The sequence below is a fragment of the Strigops habroptila genome, chromosome 6 (assembly GCF_004027225.2).
Source record: "Strigops habroptila isolate Jane chromosome 6, bStrHab1.2.pri, whole genome shotgun sequence".
In the NCBI taxonomy this organism is placed as follows: domain Eukaryota; kingdom Metazoa; phylum Chordata; class Aves; order Psittaciformes; family Psittacidae; genus Strigops; species Strigops habroptila.
In genome coordinates this window covers 63345587-63359202 of record NC_044282.2, presented here as the reverse complement: position 1 = coordinate 63359202, position 13616 = coordinate 63345587, and the positions used below count along the sequence as shown (strand labels likewise).

Sequence of the window (13616 nt, the reverse complement as noted above, 5' to 3'; positions counted from 1 at the left end):
TTGCCCCCAGATTTTGAATGAACAGTCTGAATTGTCACAGGAATGAGAGAATTATTTTCTCCAGTCCTAAAAGTATTTGTGATTTCTGAAGTCCCTCTAGTTTCAACACATCCTTTTTAGAACAGGGACAGCAGCGCTGCTGTAGAGCCTCATGCACAAGGGTAAATCCCAGTCCTGGATGGAGCACTCGGAGCTGCAGTACTCTGGGAATCTGGGCCAGGAGGCAATTTCACACAGAGGTTAAAACCACTGTCTGAATTGTTGTGTGCCCACTGCCTCATTCCTGCTGCAAGGCATCAGTCTCCAGTTTCGGTTTAGACTTTCTTCCTGGTCGTTAAGGTTTTGAATCAGGCATTAGCACCAATCTCTGTGGTGTCCTGTAAAATTATTCTGGCCAGCGATGATCTCATGTTAGTAATTTGTATTGAGATGTAACTGGGTTTAGACCATTTACCATGTGCTCTGTCCTCCTGGAGCAAGCAGAGGTTGGAGAGTTGGTTACTGGAGGTGCCAGGTTGGCCGCCACATCCACGTCCAGCCATGGGCTCCCTGCAGCCTGTGACAGCATCCCGTGGGGTGGAAAGCCAATGCAGGATGTGGAGCCCCACAGCTGTGCTGGTGCCTCCACCTGGGACCTTCAGCAGTCTTCTCCGGCTTTGGAGCAGGTGCCCATCACAACAAGGATACAGGTACGTCCCTGTGCTGCAGCACCCCACATGCTAAAGCATCACCCCCAGCTGGCCCAGGGCACAGCCCTCCTCTCCCACAGCCCTGGGACCCCTTGCACACTGCTGGAACAGCCAGTGGCAGGCAGGGACACATCCCCAGACACAGGACATCACAGTGAGCCCCATGTGCTCCCCAGCTCTGCCCTGGTGCACCCTGCATGGCTTCCCACCCTCAGGGGCTGCCGCTGTCCTGCACCATACTCAAGGTCTGCTGGAAGTCACATGCTGCCCCCAGGAAGGTAGCTGGGAGCATACAGGACCCATGGTTGCCACACACTGTGCACCAGGAGCTGGCCCAGCCAGGGCAGGGCTCAGCCCCTGTGTGAGCTGCTTTGTTTGCTGACTGAGGCTCTGCAGCAACATCACACCCTCTCAGCTGCCAGCCATGCTGGTTCTGCAGCCACAGAGCCCAGTTTGCTGGGGTGTTTGCACAAAGGAGTATCCCCACACTTCTCCTACTCCCTGGGACTACTTACTTGTCCCCCTGCCTGCACCTCTGTGGGACTGGGACCACCCTACCCCACCTTCATGACCTTCTGCAGCACCCATCAGGGGAACACACAGAGCCTGCTGCGATGGGGACTGAGCTGTCAGGGGGTGGCTGTGCCGCAGGAGACAGACAGACCCTCAGAGAGTAGCTTTTATTTCCCAGCGGTGCCAATGCTCAGGGCTGCCTTCAGGGAATGGGTGGATGTGGCTGGGCACAGGGAGCACCGAGCACAGTCAGAGCCCATCCAAGCATGCGGCTGGTGGTGCCGTGCAGAGGGGGACCAGCTCTGCCGCAGGAGGGCACAGGATGTTTGTGTCAGTGGCAGGGGGGCGCTGTAGGTCGAGGATCAACCCCCTCACTCCGTGGAGATGCCCACAGTGCTGGACCTGTCACTGGTGCCTCCCAGGGAGTCTCCAGAGAGGCTCTGCCCTGATGGTGCGCTGCACAGGCTCTGCTGCCGGGCAGGATGTGGTGCTGCTTCAATTGACACCTCCACCTCAATGCTGATACCTTCCCTGCAGACAAACACAGGGCTTGAGGGCAGCAGCCCAAAGGGGGATGTCACAATGCCCTTGGGCTGGTACAGCAGGTGCGGGAAAGGCTGTTAGGAAGGGGATGTGCCATTCCCCCCCATCTCCCCAGCACAGCAGCCCACACTCACCTACTGGACGTGTCCATGCCCTCACTCGGCACATTCCCTGTGAGGGCCACCGCGCTGGCTGACTGGCTGTCCTGCTCCTGCCACACCATCCCATGGCGCGGGCTATGGCTGCTGCTGGGGACAGAGGTGGTTGTGTCTGGGACTCCATCCTCAAGGGGCCTGGGGCTGGGCAGCACTGACCGCAGCTCGTTCACTTCTGGAGGGAGAGATGGAGCTGAGCACCTTGTTCACAAGGACTGCTCTCCATCAGAAGAGGGAGCAGAACCAGGCTCTCAGCACAGGGTGCAAACAAGCTGCTCCCTGAGCACTTTGGGCAGCACCAGCCTCCCCGAGGACACCAGCCTGCAGGGACAGAGGTGTGTGTGGTACCACCCTGCCTCTGGAGAGCTCACAGCCACAGGGACACGAGGCAGGAGCAGGGCCCTTGGGGCCCAATGGAGGGCACAGGCCAGCAGACAGATGGCAGCTCTGGACTCACGCTTGGTCAGGTTCTCCAGCTCCACTACACCAAGGTCCCCAGGTGGGCTGCGGCCACAGCCCCACCGGCTCCGACACAGCGACAGCACCACCACCCCATAGACATAGGTGAGCATGAGGGGCACGCCAACTCCTGAGGGCAAACAGGCAGGTACTGGATGAAACCCTGTGCCCCAGGTCTGACATTGCCCCCCTCAGAGACACTCAGCTGCACCGGCCCCCAGTGCCCTCAGCCCTGGCACAGCACACTTACCCACGGTGACAGCTGTTATGATGGGGGACACAAAGAGAGACAGGAGAACACTGCTGGTGACAGAGAGGCACTGCTGGCACCCAGACAGGCTGCTCCTCCGGCTCTGGCCCAGCACCTCGAGGAGAAGCGAGACAGGTGAAGGGCTCTGCAGAGATCTCAGTGCACAGCCCCCAGGGACATGGCCTCTTTCCAGCCCTTGCAGAGCTCTAGCTGCAGCCACAGCTCCCCTCCATCTCCTCAGGGACAGGCAGCCACGACAGTGCTGCCACCACAGCTAAGGTATCCCTGGAAAACACCCCTGGACCCCCAGACCCTTTCCTCCTTTCAGTCATCCCCAACTCCCACCTCTCCAGGCTGATGGTAAGTACCCAGCTGGTGTTGGGGTGGGCAGCAGCAAGGGTCCCCACCAGGAGGGCTGTGGGGAGTCAGGGGTGACACAGGGACATGCAGTGGTGAGCACTGTTTGTCTGCCCAGGCCTGAGGCCATGGGCTGCCAGGCTCAGAGGGGAGCAGGATCGTGGGGACTCCAGGGCCCTCTGCCAGTACCTTCCTACCCATGTAGACAGGGATCCCGATGGTAATGACAGGGACAGCGATGCCCGCAACGAGGGAAATCACCATGGGCGCCCCCAGCACCATGCCCAGCTGCCACAGGATCTTCCGGGTCCGTGACCAAGGCCTCTTCCCCCAGAAGGTGCAGCCAGAGGGGCTGCGAGGACAGAGTGTGGCTGGGCCAATGGCTGTTGGCAGCACAGAGCACTCTGCTCCCTCACCACAATCAGCCCCACAGCCCAGGGAGCCCCAAACCTGGCTGTGGCTCTCAGCAAGGCCTCACTGTACCCCATCCCAGCCTCACAGCTCCTGGCAGGACCCCCAGCCCCAGCCCAGCATCTCAGCCACCCCTCAGCTCTTGGCAGCTCCTCCACCCCAGCCCCCCAGCACACCCCGTGGCCCCACAGCCCTGCACTGACCTCAGGAAGTGCACGTCAGAGATCTCTTGCAGGCAGAGCCAGCAGAAGAGGCAGCCACAGACCGTGCAGTTCATGCGGTTGCAGCTCCCATCATTGATCTTCATGATGAAGGCACTGCAGCGGGGACAGACCTTGATGTTCTCGGCCTCAGCTGGCAGGCGGAAGGAGATGAGATGAGATGAGATGAGATGGGGGGAGCAGGACAGAACAGTGCACATCCATCACCATACACTGACCAAGGATTTCAGCCTGTCCCATGGGTGTCAGGGTGAGCCAGGCACAGCAAGGACCCACTCCACAGCCCCAGCTCTACTGGCGCAGGGGCTACGTGTCTCCATGCACAGGCAGCCAGTGGGGACCACTGGGTCCTGGCTCCAGCATCCCCACAGGCAAGAAGGTACAAAAGGCATTTGACTGTGCGGCTCAGCCGTGCCAAAGCTCTGACCTGCTTGCTCCCACCCTGGTCCAGTGTCTCACCATGGGCCGAGTCCTCCAGGTGGACTGGCTGTGCTGCGTTGGCCAGGCTGGGGGCCGGCAGTGCTGGCACACAAGGGCCATATGGGTGCCAGGGCTGCCGGCAGTGGTAGCAGAACTCAGTGCCACAGCCCTCACGCCCGCAGGTGAGGCGAGGACACTCGGCACAGCCGTAGGCGATGACAGCGTAGCTGTGGGGAGAAGGCAGTCAGTGTAGGGGGGTCAGCAGTGCCCTTCCTGTATAGCATGCATAGCATGCAGCCGTTCCCCTCCCCAGCACAGCCAGGCCATGCAGGTCACAGCTCCATGCTGAGCAAGAGCTGCAGTCTCTGCTCAGGAGAGCCAGGAGACACTGTCACCAGCTCAGACTGCAGCACAGCTTTCCCCATCCAGCACCCACACAGCTCCCCAGGGGCCTCACGGGCTGGTCCAGCATGGCCAAGAGCACCAACCCTGGCACAGACACAGCTGCCTGTGCCCTGCAGATGGGACAGGGATTGGGACATCTCTCTGAGCAAGCCCAACCCCACACAAGACCAAGTTAAAAGAGGACTGAGCCTGGGAAGGACTCACGGGACACTTCTTCACTATGAGAGTGGTGAGGCCCTGGCACAGGTTGCCCAGAGAAGCTGTGGCTGCCCCATCCCTGGCAGTGTTCAAGGCCAGGCTGGACAGGGCTTGGAGCAACCTGCTCTAGTGGAAGGTGTCCCTGCCCATAGCAGGGGTGCTGGAACTAGATGAGCTTTAAGGTCCAATCCAACCCAAACCATCCTGTGATTCTATGAAGCACAAGCACAGTCTGCTGTGCACCAGCTCCCAGCTGGGGAAGCCCATCACCTCCACTGGCGTGGGAAATGGGGACCCACACCACCTCCCACTCCTGGCCCCGCACAAGGGCCCAGCCGGTCACCTGCAGTCGGGCGCAGGACACCAGCGGGTGCCAGGATCAGCCGCCAGCAGCCGCCGCAGGAGGAACTCCTCGTACTTGTCGCGGAGGAAGGGCTCAGCCAGGAGGCGGTGGACATCGTCAGGCTGCAGCGCGGCTGGGCAGTGCGGGCAGGCCACCTGCACGCGGCTCTCACTGACAGCAATGCGCAGATACTGCTCCAGGCAGGCCCGGCACGAGCGGTGCTCGCAGGAGGCCAGGGTGGGAAAGGCCTCGGGCGGCTGGGGCAGCAGGCACAGGGGGCACTCCACCAGCTCCCTGTCCTCGCCCAGGGGCAGCGCAATGCACGTCTCCTCAGGTTCCGCCGGCTCTGGCTGCTGCTCTGGTGATGTCTCCCCTCCAACGGCCTGTGGCTTCCGCCCAAAGAAGCCCAGGAGGTGGAGGGGCACACGCATGGGCCGCTCCATGGTGACCCGCCAGGGTGGCAGCCGGCTGCTGTCAGGCTATGGAGGGCAAGAGGGAGGTGCCAGCCCCAGAGTGGCCCCCATGGCCTGGCTCCTACCTGGGCCTCAGAGCCAGCATCTTCCCCACAGGCAGCGGCTGAACCATCTCCAGCTGCAGTCGGTGCTGCTCAGCCTGCAAAGAAACCACACATGAGAGCGAGCTCTGGGCCACAGGCATGAGAACAGGGTCTCAGCACCCACAAACCCCACTAGTGCCCTGCCACCCTGCCAGACACCCCAGCAGCTCCAGGACAAGCCAAGACAGCTGCCAGCGGAGCTCTGCCAGGGCCCAGGACATTGCCCACCTCCTGCATCCCCCAACATGGCAGTGCAGCCACTGAGCACACAGATAGACACTGTCCTTTCTTGACGTGCTCCTGCTGACGTGCTCCCTCCCATCAAGCTGAAAGGAAGAGCCAAAGCACCTGACCTTGAGCTTCCATAACCACATCCTGCCTGGTCAGTATGCCCATGATCACCCCCAACCATTATCCCCACGTTAGCCCAAAGGCCCTGGAGACAGCACCATGGCTGACCTGCCCCACGCTGAGCTTGGGCAATGCAGCCACGGCCCCCCTCCAGCCACCCATGTGCCCCTGAGCCAGCTCTGTTGTGCCCCTTCCCATCTCCTTCAGTTCAACAATAAAGGCCAGAGGCACAGGACCTCCCAAATTCCCCAAGGTGGGGAAGACAGTGGTCTTTGCAAGGAAGGCAGTGGCAAACACTGTGACAACCAGTTTATACATAGGGCAGTACAATAATCACACCCCTCACCACCCCAAGTCTCTATGACTTTCCTCTCTGAGGATACGGCTGAAGCTCCAACTGTAACTCAAATGACCAAAAACCACAGACTGGGCCCATCTGGACACCAGCACTTGGCACTGCAGACACAAGATCCTTCATCCAGCCTGCATCACGAAGCTCCCAGCAATGGCTAGCTGGAGGGAGCCCAGAGGAAAACTCAGGGCAAATCAAAACCGCCATGACTCACTACCCCTCCTCAGGGTTAGCTCACAGGAGAGCAGGGAACATCTCACTGCCACAGAGAAAGTGCCTCCTCCACAAAGGTTGGATCCTGACACATCCTGGGAAGAGAGGGCTCCTCCACATGCCCTGCAACCCAGGGCAGCAGGACCTCGTGAGGAGCAGTCACTTCTGCTTCCCAACGTCCCTAGTGCTGCACTACAACCTGCATCACCCAAACTTCTGCTGAGGTTGTAGAAGAGGCAACCAAGCCAAGGGACCCAAGAGCCAGGTAATTACAGGAGAGAGGAGGTAAATCTGTTAGTTTTCCCTTACTTAGAGCTCATGAGTCCATGGCCACACAACAATCCCTCCTCTTGACAGCAGAGCACTGTTTTCCTTGCTTCTTCCTTATCCATACCCCAAAAGCTGCACCCTACATTTTATACCTCCACAACATCCTCCTCCTCTGCTGCTTTTACTGTTTGAGCATAGCTAGAACGCCAGAAGTGCTGGCACTGGAACAGGCAACTAGGTACTAGTGATGGCTCAGGGAAGACCAAGGAGTCTGCTGGGAATGAGAGAGGCGCTCGCCATGTCACCCCAGCTGATAAAGCACTTTCCAGTAGCAACTGAAGAGCTCATGGAAAATGGGCTGAGATTGGATTTAAATGGCTGTTAGAGCAGGAAGTACTGCAGGAGGAGAGCAGGAAGGAACATGCTCCTGCACCAGGACTGCGACACCGGACTAAATGGCTGCACAACACAAGTGAACAAGCACTGGGAGGAATCTCATCAGCCCCATCCTCTGACCCCGAGGTACCTGTCAGCGGGGAATCATTGCTGACACTTGTGGACATGGCTCCCCTGGGACTGCCACGAAGTCCAACACATTCGACTCCCTCAGGGACCTGCAAATAAGCAAAAACTACCCGTGAAGAGGCTCAGCAGCAGCTCACACAGCCAGGGTTGTTTGGACATATCAGACAGCTCTACTAATGGAGCCACAGAGAAGGCAGAACGAGTCCTGTAAACGGGGACCACATCCAGGGCACGGACCTAGGCAGAGAGAGGATGAGTGCAAGACACGGCTGAGGCAGAGCAGGGCTGCTGCCCCGACACACACAGCTGCACACCAGCCACCCCTGGAGATGGGCCAAACCACGGTGGGGCTGAACAAGCCCCCAGGCAGGGTAACCAGGGGCCCTTCTCCCCAAGAAGCAGGATGCAAAGTCCTGGATGCCCCTGGTCTGCACAACACTGGGATGCCAGAGAGAGAAGCTGCAGGAAACCAACCAAAGCAGAGGGAAGCGTGACACGGCTGAGCTTCCTGGGAGCAGAAGTGTGACTGGGCTGTGTGAGGAGGCACCGTGGCATCCCCAGGACCCGGCAAGCTCTTTGTCTGGCAGGGTCGGAGTATGTCTGAGTGCCCAGGAGCCAAGCCATGCAAACTGGGGGAGATTTTCTGGGAACAAGGTTTATGAACCACAGGGATATTCCAGAAGCTGCAATGCAGGGAGGCCCATCACCCACTCCTGGGAGAACCAGGCAATAATGCTAAGCTCTGCAGTCCTTGGGAGAGTGTGGAGGTAGAACTGGCAGAGCGAATGGCCGCAGAGGAACCACAGCACAGCCACTGTGCCCAGTGGGGCCACTCCTGGGCTGTGGTGAGCTGGGCTCCCCTTCTTCTGCAGCCAGTTCCCACTGGAGTCACCATGATCACCAAATAATTGAGGTGAAAAGAGACCTCAAGAGGTCTCCAGTCCAACTTCTTGCCCAAATGAGGGTCACCCCTGTGGTTAAGGGCTTTATGCCAGCTGGATACAGAAAACCTCCGAGGATAAAGACCACACAACCTCTCTGGGCAGCCTGACCCATGATTGGTCTCGTCCCACTCCCCAGCACAGCACAAAGGAGCAGGACCCCGGTGGGCATCTCCACAGGACGTTTTCAGTTGCCTCCTGAGATCAGACCACAGGCACAACAGCGAATCCCTCCCTACACTCCCAAAAGCCCCAGCTCCCTCATCCAAATCCAGGCTGGAAGGATCTCGGCGCTGGAAGAACCAAGATGATGAAAGTCTGGAGCATTCACTGCAGCTGTGCTCCTGCCTGCCCGTTCTCCTGCCCTCTCGCACCAGGGCAACGCGGGCTCTGGACCCGCCGCGTCCGTCCGTGCCGCACACAGAACACCCGTTCCACCCCTCCCTCCCGCATCTGCCTTACCGGACGCCTTGCTCAGGGGGCTGCGAGGCTTCTCGCGGCCCCCGCCCGCCCGGAGCAGGGCCGTGCTGGCGGGGCAGCGGAGGGGGGCGGCCGCAGCCGCCCCGCTGGGGCACAATCACCGTCACCCCTCCACCCGGCGCCCCCCCGCTCCCTGGGGCCGCAGCTCCGGCAACGCCGCCCGCCCAGGAAGGGGCGGGGCTCTCGTTGGCCACGCCCCCTGCGACCCGCGCCGCCCGGGCCCCCGCTCCCGCCCGGCCCCCGCCCGCCCCTCCCGCGGACCGGCCCACCCCCCCACCCCCGCATGTCGGGGCCGCCGCCGCGGAGCCGGGAGGGAAGCGGGCCCCGCGCACGCTTCCGGCCGCCCGGTCGGCTTCCGGGGCGCCGCGCCCGCTTCCGCCGGCGGCCCCGCCCCGCGGCTGGGCGGAAGCGGAAGTGCCCGGTCGAGGCGGGGCGGCGGCGGCCGCCCCGGGCTGTCGGGGGCGGCTGGCGGGCCGCGGGCGGGCGGGCGGCGGGGCCGGGCCGGGGCCGGGTCCGACCACGATGCCCCGGCGGAAGCAGAGCCACCCGCAGCCGGTGAAGGGTGAGTGCGCGGCGGGGCCGGGGGGCGGCGGCGGCGGCGGCCCGGCGGTGACCCGCGGCGCTCGGTGTGTTGCAGCGGACGCCGAGGACGGCCCCGAGGAGACGGCGGGAGCGGCGCTGGTGCTACCCGGCGACCTGCTCCTGGGTCGCGGCCTGGCCTTCGAGAAGGGACCGCCAGGTGCGTGCCGCCGGCCGGGCCCGGCAGCGGCGCCCCGCGGGGACGGCCCCGGCTCCGGGAGCGCTGCCCGGTGGGGACGCGGCCCGGTCATTGCCGGTACCGGCCCCGCGCTCGGCCCCATCCGGCAGCCTCCCCTCTTCCCGGGAGCGGGCCCGCCCCGTCGCTTCCCCGTCCCCGGGCGCGTTCCCCGTCCCGGATCACCTCCCGGGGTGAGGCCCCGGCCCCCGGTGGCTTCCCGCGCTGGTGGTCCCGATCCCCGGCATTGATACCCCCGGGCGCTTCCTCCCATGGAGGACCCGTAGGCGCGTTGTGCCCCACGGTTGGTCTTGGAGGCTCATCCCCGGAGCTGCCCGCACCGGTCTGCCCGGGAGCCCTCGGGTCCCGGAGCTGCCGGGATATGGCTTTGTTGCCCACCCGGGAGCTGGAGTCTGCCTCATCGCTGTCCCTCAGTGTTGCATGGGGAGCTGGGCAGGAGCTGTCTCTGCCACCTCGTGCTCCCTGCTTCTCACCTGCCCTGAGGGTCCCCCAGCCCCTTTGTGCCAGCCCAGTGGCAGCACACCGGGCAGCAGGTCAGCCTGCGGTGTGGGGCAGCCAGAGGGGCAAACGCTGCCCCAGCTCCATTAAGGTGCCTTGCAAGGACTGGTGGGAGCATCACTCATTGCCCTCGACAGCGCGTGGTGAATAAGGTGCGGCAAGAGGAGGGGGGGCTCTGTCCCCTCGCTGTCTGCCAGGGCTGTGCTGCGGTCTGCGTGCTCAGCACCCATGCTGGGCTTTGCCGGCAGCTCCCGCTCTCGTGCCGAGGCACAGTCTCAGCTGCCCGGCAGATGTGGTTCTGCTCCGAGGGCTGCGCTTCCCCACAGCCTGTGTGCAGAGCCCAGCGCCAGGACAAAGCCCGCTCAGCAGCTCTGGGAGCTGCATGCTGCGAGGGCTGAAAGTCAGAAATACCTTTCTTCCCACTCTCAGCTGCCAGTCCCAGCTGGGGAGCAGGACTAGGCATCTCAGGGCTCACTGAGGAGGTCAGGAGAGCCATCACTGGCCACATCCTCATCCTCACCCCAAGGGCAGCACTGACACAGCCACGCTTGGGGGACAGTGCTCCAGGGATGCTGTGGCAATGCAGAACTGTGGGCCTGAGCTGAGGAGGCAGAGGGCAGTGTGAGGCTTGAGGCGGGGTGGAGAGTTCACCCAGCAATAGCCAGCCCAACGTGGAGTGCCCTATTCTGGCATCTGCACTTCAGGCAATGCTTGTGGAAGGACACTGGAAGCAGGAGGATGGCCCTGTCCTGCAGCATGGGAGCAGCCTCACCCCTGCACCTGCCTGGGACTCTGGGAGCTGGACCCAGCAGGGTGTGCAGCAGCGAAGGGGACAGCCCAGGCTACTTCTTGGGGTGGTGGGTATCTGCTGGGCCTCAGAGGTCTCAGAGCTCCAGGTCAGGCACTGCATGGGGACAGCTGCGCACAGCTTGAGGCTGACAGTGGCAAGGCTTTGGCTGCATGTCACTGCCCCTCTGGCCCCGAGCGCCAGCCTGGAGGCAGCTGCAGGGCACTGGGCTGTGCTTCTGTCATCCCTTCGTGGGGCTGCAGGAGGATGGGTCTGTGCCCAGCCAGGAAGCAGAAGTGCTCTCTGAGAGCCTGGTGCAGACTTCCTCCCACTGCCATGAGGCAGCAGCGCTGCATGGGGCTGGGGAAGGTCTGTTTTCCTGCGTGATGGAGGCGGGCTGGTGTTGGAGTCCCACGGGGTTGGCCGTGGGAGCAGGACTGGCTGCCATCCCTGGGGCTAGGGCAGCAGGATAGTGAGAGGAGACCCAGAGAAAGCTTTATGGGCACTCAGCTCTCCTGCCTGGGTCAGGCTGCACTCAACACCTTCCCACCACCGCTGCAGCCAGTCCCAGCAGTGCTGGTGGGTGCCTGACCCACCCTCATGCTCCTCACTGCCTGCCCTTCCTGGAGCCAGCCATAAAGTAGAGGTGACAGGGTTTCCTGATGTGGCCAGGACAGGCCCTACAGCAGAGTGTTAGAGCAGTTCGTGGCTGTGAGGCTCCTCACCCTGCTGTGCACAGCATGGTGGGCTCCTGCTGTGTGCATCCTTGGGTGGATGCAACTGCCTGGCCCCTCCTGGCTGCAGTCCCCTTCTTGAGATGGGCCCTGCTGGGACCAACTGCACAAGTGAGAGGCTGTGCCTGGGCCAGCTGTGCTGACAACATCCCATCCCATCATCTTCTCAGCAGACACCCTGGTGGGGAAGATCGCCATGCCGGCGTATGCGCTGAGTGACGACGACTGCTCCTCTGGGTACCAGCAGCTGAGCGTGGAGAGCGACCCCGAGGAGGGTGGGGAGCCCGGCCCCGCAGCGCTGCCCTGCCGCCAGTGCGGGCTGCAGCTGGCTGCCAGCCTCGGGCAGAGCTGCCTGCAGTGCGCCGGCACGGAGGGGGGCCGCAGCCAGCGCATCGTGTACTCCTGCCAGCTCTGCCCCTTCGCCTCCCACTACTCCAGCCATCTCAAGCGCCACATGAAGACACACAACGGGGAGAAGCCGTTCGCATGCACGCAGTGTGCCTATGCCTCTGCCCAGCTGGTGAACCTGACCCGACACTTGCGCACGCACACCGGGGAGAAGCCGTACCACTGCACGTGCTGCAGCTTCGCCTGCAGCAGCCTGGGCAACCTCAAACGCCACGAACGGGTCCACAGCCAGGACAAGCCCTTCCAGTGTGCTGCCTGTGACTATCGCTGCAACCAGAGCCGCAACCTGAAGAGGCACATGCTCAGCCACCGCCTGCCCGAGGGCGAGGTGTCACACCAGCAGGACAAGGACCCAGGTAAAGGTGAAGGGGAAGGGAGAAGCTGCTGGGGGGCCCCCACGGCACAGCCCTGGGGGTTGGGAAGAGGGAAGGTGCACGTCCTGTGCCAGTCCTGGTGCCACCAGCGTCAGCCAGGGCTTCTCATGGAGTTGAGCCTGACCATCGCTGCGCTGCCCTGCTCACAGTCCTCTTTGTGTTCATCCCACAGAGCCACTGCTGCCGGAGCTGAGCCTGCACGTGGGCAGCGGCAGTGGCCCCTTCCTGCCTGGCTGCGCTCGGCTGCGAGGCGAGGAGGCGGCCGGACTGCCCGAGCTGCTTTTCCCCTTCACATGCCGCATGTGCGGGCTGGTGCTGGACGACGGGTTTGCGCAGGATGAGGGGCGGGCTGAGCAGGTCTGCGGGCGCTGCAGCCTGGCAGTGCTGGGCACTGAGCCGGGCGCCAGCCCCCGCAAAGGCACTGGGGACAAAGGCTTTTCCTGCAACTTCTGCCCCTTCGTCACCCACTACCCCAACCACTTGGCACGGCACATGAAGACGCACAGTGGGGAGAAGCCATTTGCCTGCCCGCTCTGCCCCTATGCCTCTGCCCACCTCGACAACCTGAAGCGGCACCAGCGGGTGCACACGGGCGAGAAGCCCTACAAGTGCCAGCTCTGCGACTATGCCTGCGGCAACCTGGCCAACCTCAAGCGTCACGGGCGCATCCACTCGGGCGACAAGCCCTTTCAGTGCAGCCTCTGCAGCTACAGCTGCAACCAGAGCATGAACCTGAAGCGGCACATGCTGCGGCACACGGGAGAGAAGCCCTTCCAGTGCCGGGACTGCTCTTACACCACTGGTCACTGGGACAACTACAAGCGCCACCAGAAGATCCACGGCCACACAGCCGAGAGCTGGGTAAACCCACGCAATGCCAAAGCCCTCCTGGCCCCTCCAGCCGTGGGCACGGCCCTGCCCTAAGACAGCACTTAGCCTGGCTGCAGGGGTGTCCAGCCCTGCATCAGGCCCAGGGTGCCTCAGCCCCTGCCCTCCCTGGGGGAGGGACGGGCAGCAGACTTCATGGGGGCTCAGGGCTGCCTTATGTGGGGCCCGTGGGGGTACTGGGACCTCCAGCAGCCCTACCCTTCCCTGGCAGGGCAAAGCCACAACCAGCGGCTCAGGTTCCTGCCCCAGAGGTGGTAGTGCTATGCTGCTGGGGGTGGTACCTGCCTGTTCCTGCCTTTTGGAGTTGTCTTCTGCCGGACCTTGGGGAAAAGGGGGGGAGGGAGGACTGGTTCCATGGCTGTTGCCATGCTGGTCAGTGTAATTTATATTGTGTATAAAAGCATTAAACAGTCAGTTTTGTTATCTGCTATTCTCCCAGGGGGCCTTGTTCTGCTTCAGGTGATGACAGCATGGGCTGGCAGGGTGTGCAGGGAGGAGAG

The 13616-nt window shown here is 62.6% G+C and overlaps 2 protein-coding genes across 6 annotated transcripts; one reads left to right on the top strand and one right to left on the bottom strand.

Annotated features, from left to right (window-relative positions):
* Positions 1 to 1354: 1354 nt before the first annotated feature.
* Positions 1355 to 9009, bottom strand: LOC115609795 (E3 ubiquitin-protein ligase RNF19B-like). 2 transcript variants are annotated; one of them, XM_032920028.1, is made up of 10 exons: positions 8930 to 9009; positions 7233 to 7320; positions 4965 to 5576; positions 4058 to 4245; positions 3581 to 3731; positions 3156 to 3318; positions 2610 to 2724; positions 2358 to 2489; positions 1880 to 2075; positions 1355 to 1733 (listed from the first exon to the last, which is right to left on the bottom strand). In XM_032920028.1, the coding sequence occupies exons 3-10, from the start codon at positions 5405 to 5407 to the stop codon at positions 1574 to 1576; spliced, it is 1548 nt and encodes a 515-aa protein (XP_032775919.1). In that variant the 5' UTR covers positions 5408 to 5576; positions 7233 to 7320; positions 8930 to 9009; the 3' UTR covers positions 1355 to 1573. The 2 variants fall into 2 exon arrangements, with proteins under 2 accessions (XP_032775919.1, XP_030346327.1); XM_030490467.1 differs by lacking the exon at positions 8930 to 9009 and adding an exon at positions 8635 to 8831.
* A 54-nt stretch (positions 9010 to 9063) lies between these two features.
* Positions 9064 to 13539, top strand: ZNF513 (zinc finger protein 513). 4 transcript variants are annotated; one of them, XM_030490461.1, is made up of 4 exons: positions 9075 to 9214; positions 9290 to 9391; positions 11617 to 12210; positions 12401 to 13539. In XM_030490461.1, exons 1-4 carry the CDS (start codon positions 9175 to 9177, stop codon positions 13150 to 13152), a joined length of 1488 nt encoding a protein of 495 aa, XP_030346321.1. In that variant the 5' UTR covers positions 9075 to 9174; the 3' UTR covers positions 13153 to 13539. The 4 variants fall into 4 exon arrangements, with proteins under 4 accessions (XP_030346323.1, XP_030346321.1, XP_030346322.1 ...); XM_030490462.1 differs by having other exon boundaries at positions 9079 to 9214; positions 11620 to 12210; XM_030490463.1 differs by lacking the exon at positions 9290 to 9391 and having other exon boundaries at positions 9064 to 9214.
* The last annotated feature ends 77 nt before the right edge of the window (positions 13540 to 13616 follow it).

What these genes read in the sequence shown, in the direction of transcription:
- LOC115609795 (XM_032920028.1), bottom strand. Translation starts at nt 5,407, where the DNA reads ATGGAGCGGCCCATGCGTGTGCCCCTCCACCTCCTGGGCTTCTTTGGG. An exon ending in TCTGACGTGCACTTCCTGAG is followed by an intron (nt 3,319 to 3,580) that starts GTCAGTGCAGGG and finishes CTGTCCTCGCAG; the next exon opens with CCCCTCTGGCTGCACCTTCT. An exon ending in CATAACAGCTGTCACCGTGG is followed by an intron (nt 2,490 to 2,609) that starts GTAAGTGTGCTG and finishes GTTTGCCCTCAG; the next exon opens with GAGTTGGCGTGCCCCTCATG.
- ZNF513 (XM_030490461.1), top strand. Translation starts at nt 9,175, where the DNA reads ATGCCCCGGCGGAAGCAGAGCCACCCGCAGCCGGTGAAGG. An exon ending in CCACCCGCAGCCGGTGAAGG is followed by an intron (nt 9,215 to 9,289) that starts GTGAGTGCGCGG and finishes GGTGTGTTGCAG; the next exon opens with CGGACGCCGAGGACGGCCCC. An exon ending in CTTCGAGAAGGGACCGCCAG is followed by an intron (nt 9,392 to 11,616) that starts GTGCGTGCCGCC and finishes TCATCTTCTCAG; the next exon opens with CAGACACCCTGGTGGGGAAG.